The following is a 20,803-nucleotide window of genomic DNA, read 5'->3' as shown; positions in this document are numbered from 1 at the left end:
TTGTAGAATTGTAGTGAAGACATCAAAACTATGAAATAACACATATGGAATCATGTAGTAACCAAGTGGTAAACAAATCAGAATATATTTTATATTTGAGATTCTTCAAAGTAGCCACCCTTTGCCTTGATGACAGCTTTACACACTCTTGGCATTATTTCAACCAGCTTCATGAGGTAGTCACCTGGAATGCATTTCTATTAACAGGTGTGCCTTGTTAAAAGTTAATATGAGGAATTTATTTTCTTCTTAATGCGTTTGAGCCAATCTGTTGTGTTGTGACAAGGTAGGGGTGGTATACAGAAGATAGCCCTTTCTGGTAAAGACCAAGTCCATATTATGGCAAGAACGGCTCAAATAAGCAAAGAGAAACAACAGTCCATCATTCTTTAAGACATGAAGGTCAGTCAATCTGAAAAATTTAGAGAACTTTGAAAGTTTCTTCAAGTGCAGTTGCAAAAACCATCAAGGGCTATGAGGAAACTAGCTATCATGAGGAGCGCCACGGGAAAGGAAGACCCAGAGTTACCTCTGCTGCAGAGAATAAGTTCATTAGAGTTTCCAGCCCCAGAAATGGCAGGCCAAATAAATGCTTCACCGAGTTCAAATAACAGACACATCTCAACATCAACTGTTCAGATGAGACTGCGTGAATCAGGCCTTCATGGTCGAATTGCTGCAAAGAAACCACTACTAAAGGACACCAATAAGAAGAAGAGACTTGCTTGGGCCAAGAAACACGAGCAATGGACATTAGACCGGTGGAAATCTGTCCTTTAGTCCAACCGCCGTGTCTTTGTGAGACGCAGAATAGGTGAACAGATGATCTCCGAATGTGTGTTTTAGAATTCAAGGCACACTAAACCAGCATGGCTACCACAGCATTCTGCAGCGATACGCCATCCCATCTGGTTTGCGCTTAGTGGGACCACCGTGAAGCATGGAGGAGGAGGTGTGGTGGTGCTTTGCTGGTGACACAGTCTGTGATTTGTTTTAAATTCAAGGCACACCTAACCAGCATGGCTACCACAGCATTCTGCAGCGATACGCCATCCCATCTGGTTTGCGCTTAGTGGTACTATCGTTTGTTTTTCAACAGGACAATGACCCAACACCTCCAGGCTGTGTAAGGGCTATTTGACCAAGAAGGAGAGTGATGGAGTGCTGCATCAGATGACCTGGCCTCTACAATCACCCAACCTCAACCCAATTGAGGGGTGGGGGTGCTGCAGACTGGTTTATTGTTCTGCTAATACAGGACTATTAAAGGCCCAGTGCACTACCTTTGCGAATATAAAAAWWAAAAAAAAGAATACATAATTAATATAAAATCCTGAAAATTATGGCATAGCTTTAGAAGCTTCTGATTGGCTAATTGACATAATTTGAGTCAATTGGAGGTGTACCTGTGGATGTATTTCAAGGCCTACCTCAGTGCCTCTTTGCTTGACATCATGGGAAAATCAAAAGAAATTAGCCAAGACCACTGAAAAAAAATTGTAGACCTCCACAAGTCTGCTTTATCCTTGGGAGCAATTTCCGAATGCCTGAAGGTACCACATTTATCTGTACAAACAATAGTACGCAAGTATAAACACCATGGGACCACGCAGCCGTCATACCGCTCAGGAAGGAGATGCATTCTGTCTCCTAGAGATAAACATACTTTGGTGCGAAAGGTGAAACTCAATGCCAGAACAACAGCAAAGCACCTTGTGAAGAAGGTGATACAAAAGTATCTATGTCCACAGTAAAACAAGTCTTATATCGACATAACCTTAAAGGCCGCTCAGCAAGGAAGAAGCCACTGCTCCAAAACTGCCATAAAAAGGAGCTGTGGCCGTAATGACCATCGTTATGTTTGGAGGAAAAAGGGGGATGCTTGCAAGCCAAAGAACACCATCCCAACCGTGAAGCATGGGGGTGGCAGGATCATGTTGTGGGGGTGRATTGCTGCAGGAGGGACTGGTGCACTTCACAAAATAGATGGCATCATGTGGAAGAAGAATTATGTGGATATATTGAAGCAACATCTCAAGACATCAGTCAGGAAGCTAAAGCTTGGTCYCAAATGGGTCTTCCAAATGGACAATGATCCCAAGCATAGTTCCAAAGTTGTGGCAAAATGGCTTAAGGACAACGAAGTCAAGGTATTGGAGTGGCCATCATAAAGCCCTGACCTCAACCCTATAGAAAATTTGTGGACAGAACTGAAAAAACTTTTGAAGTTCTTAAAATGTTCCCGTATTGACTGACCTTCATGTCTTAAAGTAATGATAGACTGTCATTTCTCTTTGCTCATTTGAGCTGTTCTTGCCATAATATGGACTTGGTCTTTTACCAAATAGGGCTATCTTCTGTATGCCAACCCTACCTTGTCATAACAAAACTGATTGGCTCAAACGCATTAAGGAAAGAGATTCCACAAATTAACTTTTAACAAGGCACGCCTGTTAATTGAAATGTATTCCAGGTGACTACCTCATGAAGCTGGTTAAGAGAATGTGAAGAATGTCATCAAGGAAAATAGTGGCTACTTTGAAGAAWCTGAAATCTGAAATATATTTAGATTTCTTTAACTCTTTTTTGGTTACATCATGATTCCATTTCTGTTATTTCATAGTTTTGATGTCTTCATTATTATTCTACAATGTAGAAAATAGTCAAAATTAAGGAAAACCCTGGAATGAGTAGGTGTGTCCAAACTTTTGACTGGTAGTGTTTATGCTTTTTACAGAGCAGCAAATACATGTAGAGAATGATTTAGTGAATAATTTCTACTAACTATTGCATTTTMTTTGTCCATGTTGAATTCCTCTCTAAATTGAGATTGACATGTTATTGACCCAGGCCTGAGTGGTTGTCTGTTTGCCCTTCATCCCAGTCTCTGCTAGTTCCTCTCCATTTGGTCCTATAGCCCATTGACTTTATGAAGCTTGACTGCTGCTTTCCTCTCCAAGGTTGTTTCATCTGCATTTGCAAACCCCCATCACCCCCCAGTCAGTGCCCCCCTCTTAATTTCACACTGCTGTGCCAGTCCCCGCTTTGTCGTTTGGTGAAGTCTGCTGATTCACCCTATTGTTTTGGACATCAAGCTCCGTTTGCACAACCTGCTACGTTTTCATGGCGACTAAAAACACCAATATATTCACTGACACCACTGGCCACCTGGGGAATAATGAAGACATATATCCCATATTTAGCATTGTCAGAGAGAGCTGAGGCCTATACACACTTTAGAGTGCAAGTCGATTTAGAGCTCTTTGCGTGTCCATTATCAGAGCTATTAAAATGCTGAAATTGCCCGGTGGTGACGTCTTGAAGAGTTTATGCAGAGTGGAATGTTGGATGTGAGTGTCTTGGGGGTTGTTACATAAGAGAAGTGTTTGTGCTCTGCTTTGCTCTCTCTGTTAATTCCAGTCTGAGCTCTGCCCTGTCCTATTGAAGGGCCTGTCTCAGTGTTAAAGGAAAGCCAGGCTGTCAGTTTATTAAGTTATTAGGCTGGTGATGAAGGAGGAAGTTTGGGAGAGAACTGAGGCGGCAGCTCTGCACTTYAAAAGGGTCCTGCTGACCATTTGCCATCTCCCATCTGTCAGGGGAGGGAGTGGTCCAGGCCCAAGTCCCACCCCCAGAACATCACACTCCTCAACCCAGTCAGTTTACATTCATGCATGATCCTCAACATGACCTATCTATCAACACTAACATCAGCCTGTCCTCTGATTATCTCAGCCAACTATACAGCCCAGGGCATGTTTTCTGTATTGCGGTCCATTGATACCTGTTTGGCTGTAGAAATAGGCACAGTATTTATATGTAGTCCTATAAGACTGTAGTGCCCTATCAGTTCTTAACTTAAGATATAAAGTGCCTTCGGAAAGTATTCAGACCCCTTGACGTATCCCACATTTTGTTACGTTACAGCCAAWTTCTAAAATMGATTAAATAAAACACGTTTGTCAGCAATCTACACACAATACCCCATAAGTTTTTGCAAATGTATTAAAAAACAGAAATAYCTTATTTACATAAGTATTCAGATCCTTTGCRKTGAGACTTGAAATTGAGCTCAGGTGCATCCTGTTTCCATGGAGCATCCTTGAGATGTTTCTACAACTTGATTGAAGTCCACCTGTGGTAAATTCAATTGATTGGGCATGATTTGTAAAGGCACACACCTGTCTATATACGGTCCCACACTTCTAGTGCATGTCAGAGCAAAAACCAAGCCATTAGGTCGAAGGAATTGTCCGTAGACCTCCGAGWCAGGATTGTGTCGAGGCACAGATCTGGGAAGGGTACCAAAAAATATATGCAGCATTTAAGGTCCCCAAGAGCACAGTGGCCTCCATCATTCTTAAATGGAAGAAGTTTGGAACCACCAAGACTCTTCCTAAAGCTGGCCCGTTTGCCAAACTGAGCAATCGGGGGAGAAGGGCCTTGGTCAAGGAGGTGACCAAGAACCTGATGGTCACTGACAGAGCTCTAGAGTTCCTCTGTGGAGATGGGAGAACTTTCCAGAAGGACAACCATCTCTGCAGCACTCCACCAATCAGGACTTTATGCTAGAGTGGACAGATGGAAGCCACTCCTCAGTAAAATACACATAGCAAAAGATAACTATAGGTCTCTCAGACCATGAGAAACAAGATTCTCTMGTCTGATGAAACCAAGATTGAACTCTTTGGCCTGAATGCCAAGCGTCACATCTGAAGGAAACCTGGCACCATACCTACGCTGAAGCATGGTGGTGGCAGCATCATGCTGTGGGGATGTTTTTCAGCAGCAATGACTGGGAGACTAGTCAGGGTCGAGGGAAAGATGAACAGAGCAAAGTACAGAGAGATCCTTAATGAAAACCTGCTCCAGAGTGCTCAGGACCTCAGACTGGGGTGAAGGTTCACCTTCCAACAGAACAACAACCCTAAGCACATAGCCAAGACAACGCAGGAGTGGCTTCGGGACAAGTCTCTGAATGTCCTTGAGTGGCCCAGCACTAGCCCGGATTTGAACCCGATCGAACATCTCTGGAGAGACCTGAAAATTGCTATGCAGCAACACTCTCCATCCAACCTGACAGAGCTTGAGAGGATCTACAGAGAAGACTGGGAGAAACTCCCTAAATACAGGTGTGCCAGGCTTGTAGCGTCATACCCAAGACGATTCGAGGCTATAATCGCTGCCAAAGGTGCTTCAARAAAGTACTGAGTAAACGGTCTGAATACTTATGTAAATGTGATATTTCAGTTTTTTCTTTGTCATTATTGGGTATTGTGTGTAGATTGATAAGGGGGGGGGGAACTATTTAATCAATTTTAGCATAAGGCTGTAACATAACAAAATGTGGAATAAGTCAAGGGGTCAGAATACTTTCCGAATGCACTGTATATATGTTGCCTGCTGCTCTGTGATATTTGTTGTAAAATTAGAAAACTGGGGGAGTAATTGTTTGCTTAGATTTGGGTCATAGTTATGCCACACTAGTTCACTCAGCTTTCTARTTTGCACACCCAGTGAACTTTACCGTGAATCCAAGTTCACATCTGATGATGATAGTCTGGTTATTTAATACATTTTGAGTATTGAGGCGTTCTAAAATCAGTATTTGTTTCTAATTCTGGTAGCTGTGCATACGGGTGCAAATGTCTGTGGGACCTCTGTCTTCTTGGTTTGGGGACTTTTGATAGCCATGTCCGGTCCTGACAAAAAAATGGATATGGGTAATTGGGTAGCGGGGGGGGGGTTCTGAAGTTTCTCTCCTTCCTGTATTTTCCTCAGTCAGCCATAGCCCAAACCATTTCCCACCCTCAAGTACCAACAATCTGCTGACTCAGCGACTCCTAGAATGAAGGATAGGGAATGGAATATGCTTCTGGCGTATCTCTACTATGCAGACCAGCTTCAGACCAGAGAATWTTAGCTCAAATAGATAATGTGTTACAGTGATCTTCTCTACCACCACATCAAGTAATCAGTAATGACTGGGGTGAATCTCTCCAGTGACATGACTCACTGGGATGGGAGAACATATTCTATTTTCCTCCTGACACCCACACTGTCAGATAAGGTAAACAAGATGTGCATCATGCATGCATCAGCTGGGTGGAGTGAGTATTCATCAAAGGAGGAGGGTGGGAGAAAGGGATCCAAAGATTTGTCCCACTAATATCCCAATGAGCCTACTAATGAATTGAGCTGACTAAAAGCCCTTGGCAGCATTGTCCCTGGAGGACAACTCCCAGCCTCCCTCCCCAGCTTTATGGCAGTCATTAGCATCTGACATCCGTGAAGAGGGGCCATCAGGCTACTCTGTGCTCGCTGCTGTGAAAGGGAGCCAACTGCCCCCCATTTTCATGCTCTTTAACACTTGTTCAGAGGGAGAAAGATGGCCATGGCATGTTTTATTAGTGGGTAAACATCAGCAGGGAAAGTCACTCCCCTGGCCAGAGGCACAATAGMGCAGGGTCTTTAAGGCATGCTGGGCCAAAGGGAACTAAAGTGTGGTCCTCGTTACATTAGGTAAACAAAGGGAAAATACAAACACTTCTGTAGGCTCTGGGATCTTCAAAAGTGCAGAGACAGATGTATTGTAATGAGTACATAGATGTGAAAAAGGTTATGGGGTGTTGATCAAGTTACTGATCCATCTTTAATTACATCCTATCAAACTGGCCTTGCATTAGGAAGTCAWAGATTTTGACCTCAATTTTACACCAGCAATAATCAAATCCGAGAGGACTGAACTCAGAAAACAGCCGGCGGTAGTGTTAACTATTAGTCTTCTACCCTGATATCACAACAAGTCAAATTGATCAAGGCCCGGGCTCAATTCAAGGTGTGTTATAGCGCAGCGCACTACTTTTAAAGGTAATTTACGCTTGAGCCGACATGCACAGCATTTACCATGAATGCTATGTTCAAGAACATTGGAGGAAATACCTTTAAAAGGCACAGTGTCTGCTGTATAGTGTCCTGCGCTATAATTAAGAAATATGTCCCGAGGGGGTGTGGTATATGGCCAATATACCACGTCTAAGGGCTGTTCTTAGCCGTGGTATATTGGTAATATACCATAAACCCCTGAGGTGCCTTATTGCTATTTAAACTGGTTACCAACGTAATTAGAGCAGTAAATATACATGTTGTCATATCCGTGGTATTGGGTCTGATATATATACTATATAGACAAAAGTATGTGGACACCTCTTCAAATTAGTGGATTCGCCTATTTCAGTCACACCAATTGCTGACAAGTGTATACAATAGAGCACACAGCCATGCAATCTCCATAGAGAAACATTGGCAGTAGAATGGCCCTTACTGAAGAGCGCAGTGACTTTCAACGTGGCACCGTCATAGGATGCCACCTTTCCAACAAGTCCATTTGTCAAATTTCTGCCCRGCTAGAGCTGCCCCGGTAAACTGTAAGTGCTGCTATTGTAAAGTGGAAWTGCCTAGGAGCAACAACGGCTCAGCCGCGAAGTGATAGGCCACACAAGKTCACAGAACGGGACCGCCGAGTGCTGAAGCATGCAGCGCGTAAAAATRGTTTGCCGGATGCCAGGAGAATGCTACCTYCCCGAATGCATAGTGCCAACTGTAAAGTTTGGTGGAGGAGGAATAATGGTCTGGGTCTGTTTTTCATGGTTCGGGCTAGGCCCCTTAGTTCCAGTGAAGGGAAATCTTAACGCTACAGCATACAATGACATTCTAAACGATTCTGTGCTTCCAACTTTGTGGCAACAGTTTGGGGAAGGCTCTTTCCTGTTTCAGCATGTAAATACCCCCGTGCACAAAGCAAGGTCCATACAGAAATGGTTTGTCGAGATCGGTGTGGAGGAACTTGACTGGCCTGCGCAGAGCCCTGACCTCAACCCCATCCAACACCTTTGGGATGAATTGGAAASCCTACTGCGAGCCAGTCCTAATTGCCCAACATCAGTGCCTGACCTCACTAATGATCTTGTGGCTGAATGGAAGCAAGTCCCAGCAGCAATGTTCCAACATCTAGTGGAAAGCCTTCCCAGAAGAGTGGAGGCTGTTATAGCAACTCCATATTAATGCCCATGATTTTGGAATGAGATGTTCAACAAGCAYGCGTCCACATACTTTTGGMCATGTAGTGTKCCACGGCTGTCGAATCACCCAGTTTATAATGCTCCATAGATTTAATCCCGGCACCAAGTAAATTAATACTTTAGCAGTGGAAAAACACGTGTAACTTGTTGATTCTTTAATTACATACAGCTCACATTACAATCTCATTAAAGCAATTTATTACACACAAAATGTTTATTTTTTGACAAAAATATTTGAATAAATGAAATCAAAACAAAATAAATAGACAATTCAACAATAAACATATAATTGGGTAGGAACATATTAATTTATCAGGCCTAAAGCCAGCTGTGATATCAGACGAGTCAACAGCACAACTCTGGTAGTCATTCTAAAGCATATTGTCTCTGTTCCACTCCATTATCATTTCTGCTTGCTGATGTTTCTTCGGACCCAGGTCCTTCTCCCTCAGCCTCAGCATGCAGTAGCATGGCCATGAGCTCTGGACCAGCAGCCATCAGGGTGTGATGCTGGACTTGGGACAGGCCTCTAGGMGAAACACAGGTATGACAGCATAGTAGCATTTATGAGGTCTCACTGAGTCACCTGTGAGACCGCAGTCCTTCTCTTTTGGGAGAAACTGTGAGGAAATGGTTCACCAGCATGAGTAGGAGAAGAGTGGGTACTGGCTCCACTCAGCCACGTTGCCATGGTGATATCCGTGGTGCACAGCCGGGGTACTGTAGTCAGTGGGCAGGTGGTGAGGGGGAGGGTACTGGGCATGGCTGGGGCTGCTCCACTGGCCCAGGGTCTGCTCTGTGCCGTAAGGGCTGTAGATGTGGTGGCTGAGGACCCCTGGCTTGCCTGCTTGGGCCATGTTAAGCACCCCTGTGTAGTCCGGAGGATGTCCTGCAAGGGGCTGCGGGCCACAGGGAGATGGTCTAATCTCATGAACAGAGGGCTTGGAGGCCTCATGCTCTGGGACTGTGGCTACATCAGGGACTCTGGACTCAAAGCTGGCCCGTCCAGAACCGKCATTGCTGCTGCTCAGGTTGGAGGAGGGAGATGGAGACCTCCCGTATTTATGGAACCTGAAAAGAGAGAGAAGGCAGGGTGGTGGTCASTGTTGTCTGCTTTGATGACAATGTGGCAGTGAGTTTTCCTTCCTACAGGCAGCAGGATGAACATTACTGAGATAGACAGCATGCTGTGGTGCCTACCTGTAAGGCTGGTATGAAGCTGGGGCTGGTACTAGCTGCTCTGCATTGTACATGTCCCTGACGTCGGGTCCAGGGGGTGTGTCTGTCTGGTCGTGGAGTCCATGCTCCCTCTCAGGCCCCCAGGGGGAGTAGTGCTCCTCTTCCACCACTTCCTCCTCTTTTCTCTCAGTGAGTTCTGCCCGCTCTCCTTCGTATCCCTCATATGATGACATGTMTAAGCCTGCAAAACATACATGACATCAGACCCACTGAGCTCAGAGAATAACAACCTCTACATGAAGGGATGAGTAGTTTGGTCACTAAACTAACTGGTGAAAGCCAATACTTGAAGGGCTGTCCTCATATGAGTCTTTGCTTAGATAATCCATTTCCTTTGCTTTTTTCTCTGTTGAGGCTGGGATTCTGTTAGCACGCCTGCAGCGGAAAATACAACAGGATCATTAGTACACATATTCAAGGCAAGCAGAAAATAGAAAAGAAAGTGAAATAGAAAAGTAATYATAAAAACAATTCTAGCTACTTTTTTGTATTAGTTCCTTCGTCTCMGAAGCCTTTCGCAAATGGGTTGTGGTCAATCTTCAGCTTTGTTATCTAGGGGAAAAAGAGTTGGTTTTAAACACCTAGTGCCTTGTTACCAGATTCTTGCTTGGGGAAATAAAGGGTAGTGCCCTGCTGTGCCAGTGACTGCAGTGAGACTGACCTTAGTGTTCTGGTAAGCGGTGACTGAGGTGAAGGAGGTCTCAGAGAAGGTGAAGGTCTGGAAGACACTCCAGCGTACACTGTACATGTCTTCTGCCTGGACAATGTGGAAGCGCGGCTGATAGCAGTGCATGGAATGCAAAATGATCTGAAAGAGAGAGATGCAATGTTAGTTTAGTCACTGGAACAAAGACAACAGTTAATGTCATCAAAGTAAAATAATTTGCCAATGCTCTATAGAGTAAGTCTATATATATATTATTACAGAGCTTGACAATGCTTTCTTACATGGCCATGTTGGTCCAGAGTGTTGTTGGTGAGCTTGAGCTTGAGGAAGGACACCGACTGTTTCATCCAGTGGCTCCCAGGGGCCGGAGAGTCTGGGTGCAGGTACGTCCGACAAGGAGGCTGCGGCTCCGCCTTCCCAGTCACTTCCCATTTCTCTTTATTCCACTGGAAGGAGACAGAAGTAAACAGCTTAACATAAKGTTAATCTGTCATATAAAGGGTGGCAGGGGTGATTTTCAGAGGATCCCTGTCTAACCTTGAGGCTAAAAGAGAGTGATACTTTGGCTTGCACCACCCACAGAGGCAAACAGCAGGGGATATAACAACAGGAAGAGATAATGCCCTTTGATGACCAATGTCAGAGGGGTGATTAAGCAAAGACTGGAGTGGAGCTGGGTCTCGCCTGGAGATGCTGACCATTGGAGAACATCTATTGCTAATGTTTGCTAATGTCACGATTGTTTGATACAAGCCAGGGATGTGTCATTTCTAAATGAAAATTCTCCCTGGTTTCAATGATTTTGCTCATATGAAAGGCAATGGATATGTATTCAAGTGTAAYCATACAAAAGGTTGTTACCTTATACCTGAAACCATCCACAGGTATCATGTCAACCAACAAGATGTACTTGGAACATGGAATTAGTCCAGAAAGGTTGATTTTACAGTGTGGAAACATTCTCCTGCAAAATTCAAGAAAAATCATTATCATGACAGTCCACAGAAAGTGCAGTTTCTTGAAGCATTTTCAATCAAGTACATTGTAATTGATAATGGCAGATAGAGTTTGAAGTTGTGGTTATCTTACCTGCCTGGTTTAGTGATAATCATCTCTGTTCCTATTTCATMGAAGGACTTCCAGAGTTCTGGGTTCTCCAGAGTCATCCTGATGTTGCCTTGGCGATAAGCATCGGGACCACCGGGAATAGAGGACGACGGAGTACTAAAGTTGGACTTCATGTCTAGGATGTATAAACAATTATTAAGAAGCAGTCAAAAGCTCAAACTGACGGAGGACTAGCTGACCAAGATAAGAACTGAATAGGCTGTGATAGAGGAATATTTCACATACACGGACTACTGATATAGACAAGGAGAGCTTATGCCTTGAATGTGTGATGTCCATTGGGAATCCAAGGTAGGTTTGATGACCAAAAAAAGAGCTTGAGGATCAACACTCACCTCTGATGGACTGCATTCTTCAGACGAGTTGGTGGAACAAGGAGAGGTGCGCCAAAAATATAATGTATCAGAAAACTGTTTTAGTGCTTTCCAAAGTAGAAACCACAGTTAACAGTCCCTCCTTGGTGCTGCACATCGGTCTTGAGCTTTCAGTATATTCCACTGGTGCCTACATTGAGTGGTCGTAAGTCCAATGGTGTTTGAACAGCAATCACTTGGGGCTCTCTAGAATTGTTGAACTGAAGGATGGGGTCTCTGACTTTTAAGGGGAGCCCAGGAGTGGGAGTGGCCTGAAGAGCCATTCCCAGGCTTTGAAGTGGCACAACGATGAGTCAATGTCCCACTGTGATTGGAGGGTTGTGGAAATCAAAGGGACTTAACAGAGCCTTGATACCGTCCCCACAGGAAGGGGGACAGAGGAAACACATCTTTATTAACTGCTAAGAGACTTTTAAACAAATATGGATGGGCTTCCACACTGGAGAACAGGGCCTACAGCGGCACCAAAATCTGTGTAATTATCATTTACACAGATGTAACCACACACAGAAAGCCTATTTAGTGTCCTCATGCAATGTGGTAAAATAGCCATAATATATTTACAAATAACATTATTATGCAATGTGGTAAAATAGCCATAATAGCTAAAAAGAGCTCGGAGAGGTGATTCATTTCAAACTTTATCAACCCCCACAACATGGGGGTTGATAAACATTTGAGTCACAATCCTTAATATTTTTTTTGTTGTTGTTGCCAAACAACACTTTGCTTGCTATACTGCTGAGGGATGAGGCTGGAGAAATGTAACCATTCTAAAATTCATAGATGGAGCTATTAATGCAAGGAGTGACAGTCTATGAGATCAACATGATAGTTTTGAAAATATTTTGAAGCTACTGTATATTTATTGTTTATTTACAAAGAACATTGTTAACAAACAATGGTGTAATCTTATATTTTGGGTTTCGATAGGGTAAAACAGGTTGAGGAAAATTCTATTATTCAAGAATGAATGGGTATATAAAGTTGAAGTCGGAAGTTCACATACACCTTAGCCAAATACATTTCAACTCAGTTTATCAAAATTTCGGACATTTAATCCTAGTAAAAATTCCCTGTTTTAGGTCAGTTAGGATCACCACTTTATTTTAAGAATGTGAAATGTCAGAATAATAGTAGAGGGAATTATTTATTTCAGCTTTGACTTCTGTCATCACATTCCCAGTGAAGTATACATACACTCAATTAGTATTTGGTAGCATTTCCTTTAAATTGTTTAACTTGGGTCAAACGTTTTGGGTAGCTTTCCACAAGCCTCCCACAATAAATTGGGTGAATTTTGGCCCATTCCTGCTGACAGAGCTGGTGTAACTGAGTCAGGTTTGTAGGCCTCCTTGCTCGCACACGCTTTTTCAGTTCTACCCACAAATTTTCTACAGGATTGAGGTCAGGGCTTTGTGATGGCCACTCGAATACCTTGACTTTGTTGTCCTTAAGCCATTTTGCCACAACTTAGGAAGTCTGCTTGGGGTCATTGTCCATTTGGAAGACCCATTTGCGACCAAGCGTTAACTTCCTGACTGATGTCTTGAGATGTTGCTTCAATACATACACATAATTTCACTTCCTCACGATGCCATCTAGTTTGTGAAGTGCACCAGTCCCTCCTGCAGCAAAGCACCCCCACAAAATGATGCTGCCACCTCCGTGCTTCACGTTTGGGATGGTGTTCTTCGTCTTGCAAGCCTCCCTCTTTTTCCTCCAAACATAATGATGGTCATTATGGCCAAACAGTTCTATTTTTGTTCTATTTCTCCAAAAAGTACAATCTTTGTCCCCATGTGCAGTTGCAAACCGTAGTCTGGCTTTTTTTATGGCGGTTTTGGAGCAGTGGCTTCTTCCTTGCTGGGCGGCCTTCCAGGTTATGTCGATATAGGATTCGTTTTACTGTGGATATAGACACTTCTGTACCTGTTTCCTCCAGTATCTTCACAAGGTCCTTTGCTTTTGTTCTGGGATTGATTTGCACTTTTTGCACCAAAGTACGTTCATCTCTAGGAGACAGAAAGCGTCTCCTTCCTGAGCGGTATGACGGCTGCGTGGTCCCATGGTGTTTATACTTGCGTACTATTGTTTGTACAGATGAAAGTGGTACCTTCAGGAGTTCGGAAATTGCTCCCAAGGATGAAGCAGACTTGTGGAGGTCTACAATTGTTTTTCTGATGTATTGGCTAATTTCTTTTGAATTTCCCATGATGTCAAGCAAAGAGGCACTGAGTTTGAAGGTAGGCCTTGAAATACATCCACAGGTACACCTCCAATTGACTCAAATGATGTCAATTAGCCTATCAGAAGCTTCTAAATTCATGACATCATTTTCTGGAATTTTCCAAGCTGTTTAAAGGCACAGTCAACTTAGTGTATGTAAACTTCTGACCCACTGGAATTGTGATACAGTAAATTATAAGTGAAATAACCTGTCTGTAAACAATTGTTGGAAAAATGACTTGTGTCATGCACAAAGTAGATGTCCTAACCGACTTGCCAAAACTATAGTTTGTTAACAAGAAATTTGTGGAGTGGTTGAAAAACGAGTTTTAATGACTCCAACCTAAGTGTATGTAAACTTCCGACTTCAACTGTATTATTGATTGAAATTACCATTGAACAGCAGTAACTATCGCCGATTGTCCTTTTATATTTTTTCAATGATGATCAAAATGAGGTTTGCTGAATGAACAACATACATCACTTTCCCCAACAATACAATTAAAGAAATGATATACAGTATTGATTAATTCTTACAAAACAGTTATAACACAACTAAAATACACAGGTCATATATGATATAATGGTTGAATCAATTACTTAATCTTGACCAAACATGGTCTCTGGTATATCCCATTCTCCAATCCGAGAAAGTGAGGAGTGTGTGAGGGACCAATAAACCCATAATGGTGTGATAACTTACTTTAATACCTGTATCTTTCTCTAGGTGAGTCTAACCTGGGGGTGGCCAGGTTGGGTGTTGGGGCTGCAGGCAGTTTCTTGGGGGTTGTGTATTGGGGTGTCTAGAGAGGACAATGCTCCGATAGATAATCTCATTAGGGAAGTTTCCCCTGCAGGCCCAAGTTTCTCCATGCTGAAAGGCACTGTATGGGCCAGCAATTAACTATCAGTTAGCACCACAGGCAAGACACCACAGACTGAAAGAGACAGAGGGAGAGAGAGATAAAGACCGGGCAAAACCTCCCTGCCAATCCGAAGGAGCCCTCCCTCCCACAATCATCATCGTCCAGGCAAATCCACAAGTGTCCATAGGCTAGATGTCTCCTCCTCTATCCACCTCTGTTACCATTGGCTAAACAAATGCTAAACTCTAAATGGAAAACCATTCACAGCACTTCAGCAGAGTTCCTCCTAGGTCATCTCCACTTCCTCTGGCACTTAAAGTACCTCAAATACCCTCAATAGATCTAAAAACTTTAATCAGGTAGAGTTTGAATTTAGAAATAATGTCTCTCACTCAGCTTTGTCTGACAAAACCAGGCAGTTTTCAAACAATCCCTATACAATTAGTTAGTATCTTTCATTGTATGCTTATGTGTACATATTGAATACAGTACCTCCAGTGGTAGTATTGCATGGTCCAAGTTTCCATATAATTATTGTGATGTCTATTGTCTTTGTAATTTGCATCCGTGAATATCTAACATTTCCTTTGCAAATGGCTGTATCAAACCAGGAAACATCCATCTAATGGAACAGCAGTTGAACAGACCTCAGGAGAGGTTTACAACTAGAAAGCTTGGCCTGTGAGGATATTGACTGGCTAGTTTAAAGAGCCCGTGTTGAGTCGGCGTATTTTACTCCCATTACTCCAACAGACCCACTCAGAGACCGGTATTGGATTTTCACACCACATGTTCTAACATTAATTCGAAAAGGCTATTCCGGATTTAAAAAAAGGCATATGCAGTATGCATAACGTTTCCACCAATCTCCCTGCAGAGACGACCAGCCTGCCAACAGCACTATGAGCTTTAGGAAGTGTGATGTGGTTTCATTCTCCTGATATGTGAAACCAATTGTTGCTAAGGAGTTATTAAATCACAGATTCAGTGTTACTCTCCACACTTTGCACTTCTGAGGGAAAATGCATATTCCCAGGGCTACTTGTGCTGTCTCCCCCTCGTGAGCTTTCCAGCAGGGGCTTACTTCCAGTCATCCAGCATCAGTCCCCTCAGAGCCATGTCATGGGATATCAAAACAAGGGCACAGCTCTTTGTGATTACAAGAGTGTGACTATTTCAGGAAATGGAGAAGGGACCTATTTTGATGTTGAATCGTTTTAAGTCGTCACTGTTGAAAGGCTTAGAGCAGAGATGGGCAACTGGCCGCTCGCGGGCAAAAGGCCCTCGGATGAATTCCCTCCCACCACAAAATAAATGAGGGGGCCCCTCATGAGAAGTTGATTATGTTTTGTGGCCCCCATCAAAGTTGCCCATCTCTGGCTTACAGGGAAGTCTAATGTGAGAATGTCAGTGTCAGAGCTAAGGTGTACATTTCAGCAGTGGCAATCCCATTACGCAGTGAAGATGGAGGTGACAGGTGTGATAGCCAGGCCGCTGTATGTGGCAGAGGACACAGGCCAGAGTCAGGGTGGCAGGTCTACTGTTATATTTTACAGCTGTTGCCGTCTGCTTTATTTAGACTTGGGCAACACATCAGGGGGATTGCGGCCTTGACGATAATGACTGAGTTAAGTACTGGTGAAGCTAACTATAATCACACCATGAAGTGACCCAAAGAGTCGTCAATCAATCTCTATGAATGATTTCAGTCAACACTGAAGCACTGGGCTGTAGATATGACAAACAAAGTATATTCCCAACATACCAATATATGAAGAGGAATAAACACCATCCGCCCAAACTCTCTCGACACTGGATGTAATACAGTTGTTGAAAGTGATACCATTACCAGGGGTGGCAGGAAGCCTAGTGGTTAGAGTGTTGAGCCAGTAACTGAAAGGTTGCTAGATCGAATCCCCGAGCTGACAAGGTAAAGATCTGTCGTTCTGCCCCTGAACAAGGCAGTTAACCCACTGTTCCTAGGACGTCATTGTAAATAAGAATAAGAATAGTTAAATGAAAAATAAAATAAATAAATTGCCAAAGCTGACATGGCATAGAGATTAAGGGATGCCAAACACTAGATTTACAGTATTTAAAAATTAACTTAGTTGCTCAGTTTGTGTCAATAGTGTAGCTAATGTATCCTGACTGTTCTCCCACACAGATGAGTCTACTAGGGCACATCCTCCCTGCAAAGCATTTGCCCACAGTGGAGTCTATGGCGGGGCCACTGTCCAGGCCCCTGTGTCTGCTCACTGATCACCTTTACCACTGATGCTCTACCTCCCAGGTGTCAGTCTCTAGATCCCCTTGTGCTCAATTGTTAACAGCTGCCAATACACAGCCGGGACGATGGATCAGACGGCTCTCCTCCAGCCCAATAAAGAGCCCCTGCAGTAGGCCGACGAGAAATCTCACACCTTCGGCCCACATTAGCTATGCAGCATGCCCTTTTGATGCCTTAATTGGTCACTTTGATGGGTTTGTATAGGTAGCAGTCGCTGGCTGAAGACAACCTGATGTCAGTGGAGCTCCAAGCCCTTTGACGCAGCCTTCTGGTACATAACCTCAAACATGGGAAAGACTCACACTTGTCATGAGAAATGGTTCAACCTGACAATAGAGCCATTACATAGTTATTTTGTGGTTGTTAGCTGACCATTTAATTTCAAGTGCTGTAAATCATTTTTAGCTATAAACAATAACAACAGTGCATAACTACCGTGTTTTCAGAAAGTATTCCCACTCCTTGACTTTTTCCACATTTGGTTGAGTTACAGCCTGCATTTAAAATGTATTAAATTTAGATTTTGTGTCACTGGCCTACGCAAAATGACGTATAATGTAAAAGTGGAATTATGTTTTTACACATTTTTACAAATGAATTCAAAATGAAAAGCTGAAATGTCTTGAGTCAGTAAGTATTCAACCAATAAATAAGTTCAGCAGTAAAAATTTGCTTAACAAGTCACAAAATAAGTTGAACTCACATAATAAGTTGAACTGTGCAATAATAGTGTTTAACATTATTTTTGAATGACTACCTCACCTCCGTACCCCACACATACAGATAATTGTAAGGTCCCTCCTTCGAGCAGTGAATTTCAAACACAGATTCAACCATAAAGATCAGGGAGGTTTCCCAATGAAGGGCACCTATTTGTAGATGGGTAAAAAAAAGCAGACATTGAATATCCCTTTGATCATGGTGGTTATTAATTACACTTTGGATGGTGTATCAATACACCAAGTCACGATAAAGATACAGGTGTCCTTCCTAACTCAGTTGCTGGAGAGGAAGGAAACCGCTCAGGGATTTAACTATGACGCCAATGGTGACTTTAAAACAGTTACAAAGTTGAATGGCTGCGATGGATCAACAACATTGTAGTTAATCCACAATACTAACCTAAATGACAGATTGAAAAGAAGGAAGCCTGTACAGAATACAAATATTACAAAACATGCAACCTGTTTGCAATAAGGCACTAAAGTAAAACTGCAAAAGCTTTGGCAAAGAAATGTACTTTATGTACTTTTTAACCAACTTGTCAGAGCTTGAAGAATTTTTGTTATTGTACAATCCAGGTGTGTTAAGTTCTTAGAGACTTACAGCTGTAATCACTGCCAAAGGTTCTTCTATAAAGTATTGAATCAGGAGAGTGAATACTTACGTAAATTAGATGTTTCTGTATTTCATTTTCAATAAATTTGCTAAAATTTCTACAAACATGTTTTCACTTTGTCATTATGGGGTATTGTGTGTAGATCAGTGATATATATATTTTTACTTAATCCATGCTGAATTCAGGCTGTAACAACAAAATGTGGAATAAGTCAAGGGGTATGAATACTTCATGACTGCACTGTATGATGTTCCTAATCAGTGCATCTTACAGATGATTGCACAATAAGAACACAGGATAAATTATGATTGATCTAGTGACAACACTCCCTTTATCCTCTGCAAAACACATGGAAATATGAAATCAGTGTGAATTCCCTCAACTAGAAAATGTGGAGTCAGTGAAGCAGTGTAATGTTTTGGTAAATTACATTTTCATTCTTTGGCTGAACTTAGATAATATAGGTACAGTTTAAGTTGGAAGTTAACACCGTAGCCAAATATATTTAAACTCAGTTTTTCACAATTCCTGAAATATAATCCTAGCAAAAATTCCCTGTTTTAGGTCCGTTAGGGTCACCACTTTTTTAAAGAATGTGAAATGTCAAAATAAAAGTGGAGAGAATGATTTATTTCAGCTTTGATTTCTTTCATCACATTCCCAGTGGGTCAGAAGTTTACATACACTCAATTATTATTTGGTAGCATTTTCTTTAAATTGTTTAACTTGAGTCAAACGTTTTGGGTAGCCTTCCACAATAAGCTTCCCACAATAAGTTGGGTGAATTTTGGCCCATTCCTCCTGACAGAGCTGGTGTAACTGGGTCAGGTTTGTAGGCCTCCTTGCTCGCACACGCTTTTTCAGTTCTGCCCACAAATTTTCTATAGGATTGAGGTCAGAGCTTTGTGATGGTCACTCGAATACCTTGACTTTGTTGTCCTTAAGCCATTTTGCCACAACTTTGGAAGTATGCTTGGGGTCATTGTCCATTTGGAAGACCCATTTGCGACCAAGCTTTAACTTCCTGACTGATGTCTTGAGATGTTGCTTCAATATATCCACATAATTTTCCTGCCTCATGATGCCATCTATTTTGTGAAGTACACCAGTCCCTCCTGCAGCAAAGCACCCCCACAACATGATCCTGCCACCCCCGTGCTTCATGGCTGGGATGGTGTTCTTCGTCTTGCAAGCCCCCCCTTTTTCCTCCAAACATAACGATGGTCATTATGGTCAAACAGTTCTATTTTTGTTTCATCAGACCAGAGGACATTTCTCCAAAAAGTAAGATCTTTGTCCCCATGTGCAGTTGCAAACCGTAGTCTGGCTTTTATTATGGCGGTTTTGGAGCAGTGGCTTCTTCCTTGCTGAGCGGCCTTTAAGGTTATGTCGATATAGGACTCGTTTTACTGTGGATATCGATACTTTTGTACCTGTTTTCTCCAGCATCTTCACAAGGTGCTTTGCTGTTGTTCTGGCATTGAGTTTCACTTTTCGCACCAAAGTATGTTTATCTCTAGGAGACAGAATGCATCTCCTTCCTGAGCGGTATGACGGCTGCGTGGTCCCATGGTATTTATACTTGCGTACTATTGTTTGTACAGATGAATGTGGTACCTTCAGGTGTTTGGAAATCGCCCCAAAGATGAACCAGACTTGTGGAGGTCTACAATTTTTTTTCTGAGGTCTTGGATGATTTCTTTTGATTTTCCCATGATGTCAAGCAAAGAGGCACTGAATTTGAAGGTAGGCCTTGAAATACATCTACAGGTACACCTCCAATTGACTCAAATTATGTCAATTAGCCTATCAGAAGCTTCTAAAGCCATGACATAATTTTCTAGAATTTTCAAAGCTGTTTAAAGGCACAGTCAACTTAGTGTATGTAAACTTCTGACCCACTGGAATTGTGATAGTGAATTATAAGTGAAATAATCTGTCTGTAAACAACTGTTGGAAAAATGACTTGTCATGCACAAAGTAGATGTCCTAACCGACTTGCCAAAACTATAGTTTCTTAACAAGAAAGTTGTGGAGTGGTTGAAAAACGAGTTTTAATGACTCCAACCTAAGTGTATGTAAACGTCTGACTTCAACTGTAGGTACTTAACTTATCCCTGCTGACAGAGACAGAGGTTGAAACACTGAAAAAAAATCACTTACCAACCCCCTCTGCCTGATCAAGGCTTGGAGAAGACAGATCTCACTATTTCAAGGGGATGGGGAGCACACATTTGGTCCACCCCATAAGAAAACAAAACTCAAATGTAGATTTCTTTGCAAAGGGGCAAATTACAAATTCACAGCACTTTATAAGAAACTTCTGGAAGTTATCCCCTCGTGTCTGGGACTTCACACATAAGTGTGCAAGCTCTTTGACTAAAATTGCAGAGCAAGACAAGGTGTCGTCTCAACATGACTGATACACAGGGGACATGTTGGCAGAAAAATGGACACTTTGCCACAGATTGTTTTGTTTAGGTGAAACTTGACTTGAGATTGTAGTTCGTAGAACGTGACATTGAGCTGGTCTTGCTAACAGATTTAAACTATATACAGCCATTACAACCAATACATTACCATTATAGCTGCC

At 42.5% G+C, this 20,803-nt stretch overlaps 1 protein-coding gene across 1 annotated transcript; it reads right to left on the bottom strand.

The window, feature by feature from the left end:
• Positions 1-8,218: 8,218 nt before the first annotated feature.
• LOC111974999 (T-box-containing protein TBX6L-like) lies at positions 8,219-11,650 on the bottom strand. Its single transcript, XM_024003129.2, has 9 exons — positions 11,448-11,650; positions 11,074-11,227; positions 10,846-10,948; positions 10,266-10,430; positions 9,979-10,125; positions 9,799-9,869; positions 9,604-9,692; positions 9,279-9,498; positions 8,219-9,149 (listed from the first exon to the last, which is right to left on the bottom strand). The coding sequence occupies exons 1-9, from the start codon at positions 11,461-11,463 to the stop codon at positions 8,714-8,716; spliced, it is 1,401 nt and encodes a 466-aa protein (XP_023858897.1). The 5' UTR covers positions 11,464-11,650; the 3' UTR covers positions 8,219-8,713.
• Between the last annotated feature and the right edge of the window lie 9,153 nt (positions 11,651-20,803).

Source organism: Salvelinus sp. IW2-2015, linkage group LG15 (genome assembly GCF_002910315.2).
Source record: "Salvelinus sp. IW2-2015 linkage group LG15, ASM291031v2, whole genome shotgun sequence".
Lineage (NCBI taxonomy): Eukaryota > Metazoa > Chordata > Actinopteri > Salmoniformes > Salmonidae > Salvelinus > Salvelinus sp. IW2-2015.
The sequence above is the reverse complement of the archived record's forward strand: the minus strand, read 5'-3'. Positions and strand labels throughout refer to the sequence as shown.